At 42.7% G+C, this 10,801-nt stretch overlaps 1 protein-coding gene across 4 annotated transcripts in view; it reads right to left on the reverse strand.

Annotated features, from left to right (window-relative positions):
- Positions 1-10,801, reverse strand: part of mon2 (MON2 homolog, regulator of endosome-to-Golgi trafficking) — a 55,686-nt gene that overhangs the window by 37,992 nt on the left and 6,893 nt on the right. For all 4 annotated transcript variants that reach the window (XM_087311356.1, XM_087311354.1, XM_087311353.1 and 1 more), the window contains exons 4-9: positions 9,668-9,799; positions 7,978-8,107; positions 4,674-4,771; positions 4,064-4,189; positions 3,717-3,914; positions 344-468 (exon numbers count right to left, since the gene is read on the reverse strand). In XM_087311356.1, the coding sequence (XP_087167482.1) occupies positions 344-468; positions 3,717-3,914; positions 4,064-4,189; positions 4,674-4,771; positions 7,978-8,107; positions 9,668-9,799 (809 nt within the window). The remainder of the gene's footprint in view (positions 1-343; positions 469-3,716; positions 3,915-4,063; positions 4,190-4,673; positions 4,772-7,977; positions 8,108-9,667; positions 9,800-10,801) is intronic.

Consider the following 10,801-nt stretch of genomic DNA (forward strand, 5'->3'; position numbering starts at 1 on the left):
ATCAGATCTGCATAATAATAAAGGTCACGCTTTACAATAGTTTCATTAGTTAATGTATGTTAATAACATGAACTAATAATGATCAATACTTGTACAGCATTTATTAATCATAGATTAGCATGCACTAATGCATTAATAACATCCACATTCATGCTTGTTGACATGAGTTAATGCACCCTGAGCTAACATCAGCCTATTTTCATAAGCTAACATGAACTAAGATGAGCAAATACTGTAATGAATGTGTTGTTCATTGTTTGTTTATGTTAGTAAATGCACTACCTAAAGCAACCTTATTGTAAATGTTACCAGAATAGGAGTGTTTGTGTGTGTATGCGTTTACCGTAGTAAATGTGGCTGAACACACAGTCTGTGCACAGACTCTACAGCCACGGCTCTCAACCACTGCGGCTTCTCTCCATCCAGAAACTTCACCAGCAGAGAGAGGAAGATCTCACACTCTGTTACCTGCGACACACACACACACACACACACACACACACACACACACACACACACACCTGCACAATCAGAGCTGTAGATGCAGAAAACAGCCTTTGCTCAATACGTTGTTGATGCACGTTTGGCAGTGATTACAGCCTCAAGTCTTCTTGAATATGATGAACAAGCTCTGCACAGCTGTCTTTGGGAATTTTGGCCCGTTCCTCTTTGCAGTATCTCTCAAGCTCTATCAGGAAGCGACGGTGTACAGCCATTTTCAGATCTCTCCAGAGATGTTCAATAGGATTTAGGTCTGGGCTCTGGCTGGGCCACTCAATGACATTTCTGAGTTGTTGTGAAGCCGATCTATTGATATTTTGGCGGTGTGCTTTGGGTCATTGTCCTGCCGGAAGATGAACTGTCTGAGGTCAAGAGCACTCTTGTGCAGGTCTTCATTCAGGATGTCTCTGTACATCGCTGCATTCATCTTTCCCTCTATCCTGACTAGTCTTCCAGCTCCTGCTGCTGAAACACATCCCCACAGCATGATGCCAACACCACCATGCTTCACTGTAGGGATGCTGTTAGCCTGCTGATGAGCGCTGCCTGCTGTTCTCCAAACGTAACGCCTGGCGTTCACTCCAAACAGTTCAGTTTGAGTCTCATCAGCTTAGAAAGTTTAGTTTCTGATGCTCTGAGAGTCCTTCAGATGCCAAACTCCAGGCGGGGAGTGTCTTCCGTCTGGCTGCTCTACCGTACAGATGCCTGGTTGGTGGATTGCTGCACAGATGGTTGTCCTTCTGTAAGGTTCTCCTCTCTCCACAGAAGAACGCTGGAGCTCAGACAGAGTGACCATCGGGTTATTGATCACCTCCCTGACTAAAGCCTGTCTCCCCCGATCACTCAGATGGCCGGCCAGCTCTAGGAAGAGTCCTGGTGTTTCCAAACATCTTCCACCTACGGATGATGGAGGCCGCTGTGCTCATTGGAACTTTCAGAGCAGCAGAAGTGTTTATGTAATCTTCCCCACCCTTGTGCCTGCAAACTATACTGTCTTGCAGGTCTACAGACAATTCCTTTGTCTTCATGCTTGGTTTGGGCTTTGTCATGCACTGTCAACCCTGGGAGTTTATATAGACAGGTGTAGCCTTTAAATCATGTCCAATCAACTGACAGGACCCCAGGTGAACTGCAGTGACGCTGCTCAAACATCTCAAGAATGATCAGTGGAGACAGAATGAACCTGAGCTCGATGTAGAGCTTCTCGGTAAAGGCTGTGAACACTGATGTACATGTGATTTTTCAGCTTTTCATTTGTAATAAATCTGCAACAATTTCAAAAACTCTTTTTTTACATTGTCATTATGGGGGATTGTGTGTAGAATGTTGAGGAAATGAATGAATTTAATCCATTTTGGAATACGGCTGTCTCATAAACAAATGTGGAAAAAGTGAAGCGCTATCAATACTTTCCAGATGCACTGTACAGCACATTTAGGACTTAAAATCACCCTGGAGTGGATAAAAACGCCCCAACAGCACACATAGGCTTAATAATAACAATGTTTTGAGGTTGTTTTCACACTTAAGTGATAAAGATGGTCATTAATTGTGTTCAGGGCTTTACATTAACACCTAAATGCGGGTAGATTTCAGCTTTGGCGGGTTAGACAGACACCTCCACTAGCCACTTTGGCTGGTTGAAAATCATTTTTAAATGGTAGTTTTCCTAAAAGCAGGGTTGGACAATATAAGGATGACCCAATATGTGTGCAAGTGTGATCTTAGAATCGAGAAGTACAATAATTGTGATCACGCGAGCAGAAGAAAGCAACAGAATACCGAATGAGAGGATGATGATCACTCGCGCTAACAGCTGATGTGATGCGCGGGACTTCTTCAAACGCGTGCGCGCTCCCGAATCGTGAAGCAACCGTGTCTGAAACAGGTTCTGTAAGCGCAACTGTCATCAGTTCTCTTTTAAATAAACTAGACAAAAAGTGATGAACATGCACCCACAGCAGCGGTTGCTTTCACTTTGAACAGATTATTAAATGGGCTAAAGTTAACCGTGTATGTTTCACCTGCTTTTATTTGCTTTTATTTTTGTTAAAATGGTTTAATTATTATAATTTTTTTTACAACATTGCTTTAATGGGAGATGAACTCTCCATTTATGTGCAGTCAACTGGTGATCTGAGAGATCTTTAGCCACGACAGATTACCGAGCATATTTTAATACATGACAATAGATATTTTTTAAAAGTTTTTTTTTTTTTAAAGAAATGTTTTGTTGAATAAAAAGTATAGTATACAGTTATATTTAGCTTGTTTTGACACATAAAAAATTTGTGGCTAAGAAATAATTATTGTTTAGTGTGGTTATAGAGATAAATGTAGTACATCGTTAATTTTGAGCTCTAAAAAAAAGTCTTGTGGTGATGCAGTAGAGCAGTGGGTAGCTCGTTCGCCTCACAGCAAGAAGGTCGCTGGGTCGCTGGTCAGTTGGCGTTTCTGTGTGGAGTTTGCATGTTCTCCTTGCGTTCGCGTGGGTTTCCTCCAGGTGCTCCGGTTTCCCCCACAGTCCAAAGACATGCGGCACAGGTGAATTGGGTAGGCTAAATTGTCCATAGTGTGTGTGTGTGTGTGTGTGTGTGTGTGTGTGTGTGTGTGTGTGTGTGTGTGTGTGTGTGTATGTGGGGATGTGTGGATGTTTGCGGCTGGAAGGGCATCCGCTGCGTAAAGAAAACTTGCTGGATAAGTTGGCGGTTCTGAATATAACTCTTGTAAAGTTGGCAGTTCATTCCGCTGTGGCGACCCCAGATTAATAAAGGGACTAAGCCGACAAGAAAATGAATGAATAAATGAATGAAAAAAAGTCTTGTGAAATAAAAACTAATTATATAACAATATAACACTATGAAACCATGACCCATTTGCTCATGCTCATTGAGCAAACTCATACTGGACACACAAAAAGTGAAATGAATGAGGACGCATGTGGACATAACACAAAAACTAAATCAAGTAATTTTAGCATGTCAATGTCAAATTTATGCATATAAATATATTTTCCCAACAACAAAATTGTGGCTAGTGAAAATGCAGAGTGGCTAGTAACATTGGAAAACTACTAGCCACAGTGGCCGGTGATTAAAAAAGTTAATGTAAAGCCCTGATTGTGTTGTACTATAAATATTGGTCGTTCTGTGTGGTCTTATGTGACTTCAATGAGTATAACTCTTGTAAAGCTGACGTTAAGCTGCATTTCTCACCAGGAGGCTGTAGAAGTGTTTGATCAGCACGGAGACGACCCGGAGCAGCCGCATGCAGATGGGGAAATAGGGTTTCTCCACCGGCGCCGGAGACGCAGAGCTGGAACTGCTGCCCTGACGAAACTTAATATTAGGAGAAAACAGCTTGATGACCAGCGGACACACACGCTCCTTCAGCAGGAAACTGAACTCCTGATGCTGCACACATACACACACACACACCCCAAAACAACCAGCAGGAGGTTAAGTACAACCATCGGAAAGGCAACAGCTGGAAATGAGCTTGTTTATTTCTTTCCTTCCTTCCGTGCGGATTGTTTGTTTTGGTTGGGATGTGAGGAGTTTACCTGCAGGAACACTTGAGGAAAGTCATTTAATACCGACTCCAGCAGCTCCAGGCCGAACGTGCGGGTCATTTCAGTCATTCCTACTAACCAGTAGGGGGCGTCAGCGTTCACCAGCTGACACAAATCCTGCATAATTAAGGATATTTGCATATTATTATTTGGGGAGCTTATCGGGTCATTTAAGATGCATTTGATATAGTATGTAGAAAATATTTCCAAGCACAAACAAATCAAATACACCAATCGTTTATAATTTGAGATGCTCATTTATTTGGGTATGGGACGCTCATTCATTTAGTTATTTGTAGTGTTTATTGTGAGGCGACACAGTGGCTCAGTGGTTAGCACTGTGGCCTCACAGCAAGAAGGTCGCTGGTTTGAGTCCCGGCTGGGTTAGTTGGCATCCTTGTGTGGAGTTTGCATGTTGTAAAAGTTATATAATGTTACTATTATTATTTTCTGATTTATTATTATTTTTATTTTGCATGGTGCATTTGTTTGGCATGTTAAAGTCAGTTTTATGACATGTTGCAATACTGCTTCTGACCTCCAGGGGGGCGCTAGTTTTTAATTTAATTTAATAATTTAATAATAAAACTGGACGACTCACCTGAAACAGCATGTATGCGTCTTTAGCGCTGGGTCTCAGGGTGCTGACGGAGCGCCGGTTACAGTTTCCCTGAACAGCAGGAGGCTCTTCATTCAGACCTAAATGGAGCAGATATAAAATATATCGAGGATCAGAGCACTGTGGTCAATGCGAACACAACAGAGGTCTCAAGCCTCTTTCGCCTCTTCCAGCTTCATGTTTAAAGGGTCACGAAACACCAGAACACATGTGTTGAGCTGTTGACAGTCGTATATGTGTCCCACACTGCTAAAAACACTATTAGGACACCTATATTTCACTAAAAAGTGTAAATTGGTCGTTATTTCGCGCAAATTCGTACTTCCAGTTTGAAACAAATTTTCGAAGCTGCGTCACGGCCATGTGATCTTATTGTGTATTCCAGCGTGCAGACTGGACGTCTGTGCCTGGGAGTACCATATTACGTGTGGTGCATTAATGCATGAGGAAGGCTTGGTTCAAACCAATCAGCGCGCTCTATTGTGCAACTTCATTAATATTCATTACTGTCACAGTGTTTAGACGACAGAGACGCCACCTTGTGTTGGCAAAACAAGTGTGCAGTGTTGCTTTCATAACCTGCTGCAGTGAAGTTTTGTTTTCATTTTCTCTCTATGCAGCTGGAGTCACGTGTGGATTACAGTGCACGCGACGCTCGACAACAATAACTTGGACATAATGGAACATTGCTTACCCGAGAGCTTTTCTTTTCTGCTAATGGAGATCCGGATTTGCTGCTCGTCTCCTCATAATAAAGACGCGGCTCTAGTTGCTGGTGATTGTCCTGTCTCTACAGATTTGGTAAGTGAGCGACCAGTGCTCTTTGTTGATTCAGTTTGTTCGTATCGAACTAACTACTACACTGAGTGTAAACATGTTAGCATCACAACCAAACTATTACCGTCGTGTAGGATTTTCACCGCATTTTGTGACCGGAATAACACACGCGGCTTTCTGACGCTACCCGCCGAGTGCATTTAAGTTCTGCAGAGTTTTTTTTTCTCTCATTCGCCGTGCGGTATCAAACATTGCATGAAAAATACACGCTTAGAGCAGCTCCTCGAATCAAATATCTCGTTTGTCGCGAGGGGCACGAATGAAATTCCTGAATGAAAGAGCCAAACTGCAGTTAAAGTCCAACATTTAATAATTTGGCAAATAATTCGACTACAGATGTCCATGTAAACACAGTCACTTTCTCCCGTGTGTGTGAGTTTTGACTCTGAAACTCAGGTCCCGTTGTTTTGCTACTGTTACGCCATCCGTCCACACTACACCGGAGTTTTCGAGCGCCGAAAATGGAGTGTTTTGGAAACGCTGGAGAGGCCGTTTTCATCCTGAAACGCTGCTGCTCCGTCTCAGTGTGGATGAGGAAAACAGAGACATCTAAAAACGGAGGCGGGGCTGCTGAGATTCGCTAGCTGATTGGGGCTTTTGTGTCATTGCGTATCCTTCCCTTATTCGTCAAGCCCCTATCACATGACTATAACACATGGCTTTAACGCTGCCGGAAGACCAGCCTTCACTTTAAACAACAACATGGACACAGAAATGGGAGTGTTGTTTGCACTATTGTCTGTTTTAGGCGCCGTTGTGCAGTTATTTAATCTGTTACATTTAGTAACTCGACCTCGTCGTCTGTCCACAAAAACACCTCTCTTGCTTTCTTTGTCATCGAGTTTAATGTTCAACTGGCACTTGTTGACTAACAATAACCAAATGCCGAGCGAGACACGTGCTTCCTGTTTAAACTAAAATGAGCATGCCCAGAGAGCGCGAATGGTCACGTGATATACGTTTTTTGGTGGCGTAGTGTGGACGCAGATATGTTCAGAAACGCTAGTTAAAACGCAAGTGTGGAGGCAGATCGTTTTTGATCTAAAACGCCGTTTTCAAACTAAAACGCACTAGTGTAAACGGGGCCTCAGCATGTGCCTAAATCGACACTCCCACATCATCCCTCTTTTGCTCATCCGACACTCACTCCCCCCTAAACAGAGCTGGACACTTTTCTGACTTTTTCCAAAGTAGAGGTGTGAAAACATCCTGCTGAAAAGAGGGGGTTTCATGGCCCTTTAAAGGGTCACTAAACACCAAAACACATGTTTTGAGCTGTTGACAGTCGTATATGTGTCCCACACTGCTAAAAACACTATTAGGACACCTATATTTCACTAAAAAGTGTAAATTGGTTGTTTTTGCGTTATTTCAAGCAAATTCGTACTTCCGGTTTGAAACGAATTTTTGAAGCTGCGTCACGGTCATGACATAATAGTGTGTATTCCAGCGTGCAGACTGGACGTCTGTGCCAGAGTGAGTCTTATTACGTCTTACAGTGTGCTGCATTAATGCATGAGTAACGCTTGGTTCAAACCAATCAGCACGCTCTATTGTGCAACTTCATTAATATTCATTACTGTCACAGTGTTCAGACGACAGAGACGCCACGTTGTGTTGGCAAAACTAGCGTGAAGTGTTGCTTTTATAGTTTGTTGCAGTGAAGTTTTGCTTTCATTTTCTCTCTCTGAGAGCGCAGCTGGAGTCACGCGTGGATTAACAGTGTACGCGACGCTCGACAACAATAACTTACGTGTCTAAGGAGGATTATTGTTTACCTGAGAGCTGTTCTCATCTGCAAACGCTGAGATCCGGATTCGCTTGTAGTCTCCTCTTAATAAAGACGCGGCTCTAGTTGCTGGTGATTGTCCTGTCTCTACAGATTTGGTAAGTGAGTGACCAGTGCTCTTTGTTTATTCAGTTTGTTCGTATCGAACTAAGTTAACTATTGCACCGAGTGTAAACATGTTAGCACCACAACCAAACTTTAACCTCGTGTAGGATTTTCACCGCATTTAGTGACCGGAATAACACACGCGGCTTTCTGACACTACTTCTTTTCTCTTTGCCATGATGACAGTAAATAATATTAGGCTAGATATTCTTCAAAGACACTAGTATTCAGCTTAAAGTGACATGTAAAGGCTTCACTAGGGTAATTAGGGTAAAGTTAGGGGAATTAGGCAAGTCATTGTATAACGATGGTTTAAAATGGGTTTAAAAAAATTAAGAACTACTTTTATTCTAGCCGAAATAAAACAAATAAGACTTTCTCCAGAGGAAAAAACATTATAGGAAATATTGCAAAAAAATTCCTGAATCTGTTCAACATCATTTGGGAAATATTTGAATAGGAAAAAAATCACAGGAGGGCAAATCATTTACACTCTATCTGTATAAACAGTAGGTAACTAGACAGAATAGCCATCATTATCTCTCTCTGTCTCACCTTTAAAGCGCTCGTCCTCGGCCACCATCCGCTCAAACACCACAGTCACCACCTGCCTGACGGTGGCGGCCGCCGTGTTGTTGGTGATGTTGTCTTTGGTGAAATGCAGACGGAAACACAGAACGATGGCCTGAGGACAAACACAGACACAAACTCAAAATGAAAACTATTTAAAGGTCCTCTGAAGTGCTATAAGTGTGTTTTTAACCAATGTTTGATGCAATCTCAACGGTAACACGGAAAGAGGGCGGGGCATAGTGTAGCCCCTCCCCTTTATAAAAAAACAGTCAATAGCATTTGGTTTTGATCACAGCTCTGCCAGTGAAAGTGTTTAAGCTCAAGCACATCAAATGAAATGCCAATGAGAAGAAGGGGGCGGGGCATGTCAGAGACTAGAGAGCATTTGATTGGTCAAAACATTTGATGAGACACTGAAGTATGATGAGGTGACGTCAAAAAAGACCTGCAAGCTTTAAAGGATATTTATATTTTGTAAACACAAATGTTGTCGCTGTTTTGGAGTACACTAGAATATAGATATCCTTAACACTGTTACTGATACTAACAAAACTGATATTAACAGGGCCTTTAATGTGATTTAAAAAAAAAAGTAGAGTAGATATTTCTAGAAACAAAAAGAGTACTATTTGTGCAGGACATTGCTTATTAGATCCTAAAGGGGCTTTTATTTTGCTGCTGTACATCTGAAAGTTTAATATGCAAATCATTTTTGAATTTCCGCAATCTTCCTATGATGATTAATGTAATACTTTAGTTCAAAACAAATAATTACATTAATAAAACAATGCTTTTTTTAACGTTGGATCATTATTTATGGTTACCTTGAACAATGAGAAGAAGGGGGCGGGGCATGTCAGAGACTAGAGAGCATTCGATTGGTCAGAACATTTGATGAGACACTGACGTACATGAGGTGACGTCAAAAAGACCAGCAAGCTTTAGAGGTTTAAATCAGTCTTATATTTTCTAAACACAAATTTTGTCGCTGTTTTGGAGTACACTAGAATATAGATATCCTTAACACTGTTACTGATTGTAATGAAGTTTACGGCCCTTTGGCCGCCGGGAAGAAGGAGGCGGAGAACCGACAGAGCTTTAAAATATTTATTAATAATAATGACGGCAGCTCCTCACGGAGACTGCCATCTAAACCAAAATAAACGGGCGGCAGCTCCTCGCGGAGACTGCCGTCAAACTGAAAGCAAAAGTTAAACAATATGCCCGGGCCCGGTCCTCTCTCGGCTTCCTCTGCCATCGGTCCTCCTTTTATGGTCCAGAGCTCCTTCCATGAGATCCGAGGCAGGTGCGCACCGCACGTGTATCCACTTATGCGGTGGCCTCACCCCGTTCCCACGGCTCTCGGCCACGCCCCCTCGCCACACTGATACTAACAAAACTGATATTAACAGGGCCTTTAATGTGATTTAAAAAAAAAAGTAGAGTAGATATTTCTAGAAACAAAAAGAGTACTATTTGTGCAGGACATTGCTTATTAGATCCTAAAGGGGCTTTTATTTTGCTGCTGTACATCTGAAAGTTTAATATGCAAATCATTTTTGGATTTCCGCAATCTTCCTATGATGATTAATGTAATACTTTGGTTCAAAACAAATAATTACATTAATAAAACAATGCTTTTTTTAAACGTTGGATCATTATTTATGGTTACCTTGGACAGCACTTCATCATGTACGATGGTGTTGGTGGTGAGCAGCACGAGCACCGTCTGCAGCAGTTTGAGCTCCTCCAGGCCGTTCTCCATCAGCTGCCACAGCATGTTGATGATGTTTCCCGCCGCCGCCTAGACATCAACACATAAACCCACACTGACACCTCAAACCCACACACGCTAGGACAAACTACAATGCTGAGACACAATAGTAGCAACTCCACATTTAAAAAGAGAACTTCTCATTTTGACTCATGACATTTAGCATTTCTATAACAAACTAAAACATTAAAGCTGTGTTCACACCAGACGCGGAACGGATAAATCGCGCTATTTGCGCGTAAATAGCCACGTGAACATTTGAGTTTGCTCGCTTCATTCGTGTGTCAAATTCACTTCAGAACAGACGCGGATTCGCGTGATGGGCAGGGCTTCTGTCAGCCCGGTGACTCTAGCTTCATAGTTAAAGGGCTAACATGAAGAGAATAACAGTGTTTATGTGCTTTATGAAGGATGATAAACAGCGTCGATACATTTAGGGTCGTGTCTGAGTCCACTACATCCTTTCAGAGGTGCATCCAGCTCTTTAAGCTCATAAACTCCTCCAGAACTGAACCTGGCTGATGGAGGTTTTCAGCGGTGCTTCTGACTGAGTCCAGCCAAGTTTGATGAACTTCTTGTCGGTGTCGGCTGGAGGATTTCCCCTGGGACACCGACAACAGGCGATACGTCACAATCACGCCCCCACAAGAGCAAGCTCCTGATTGGTTAACGCGACGCGAATGTCCGCTGAAGTTCAGATTTTCGAATGCGAGTGATTCGCGCGAAACGCATTAAGCGTGTCAAAAACGCAAAACGCTCAATTCGCGCCATGCCGTTCGCGCCATGCGCACCGCACAATTCTCTTCATTTGCGCCGCGCCACTCGCGCGTATCGCGCCGCAGGATGTCTATTCGCGTTTTTGCATTGACTTAATATGTAAATCACTAGCTCTTGACGCGCGTTCTGCGTCTCGTGTGAACGCAGCATCAGGGCTCTATTTTAACGGTCCATGCGCAGAGCGGAAAATGCAAGGCGCAAACGCTTTCAGGGCATGTCAGAATGCATTTTTGCTAATTTAAGGACGGGAAATCT

Source organism: Danio rerio, chromosome 25 (assembly GCF_052040795.2).
Source record: "Danio rerio strain M-AB ecotype USA chromosome 25, GRCz13ab, whole genome shotgun sequence".
Taxonomy (NCBI): domain Eukaryota; kingdom Metazoa; phylum Chordata; class Actinopteri; order Cypriniformes; family Danionidae; genus Danio; species Danio rerio.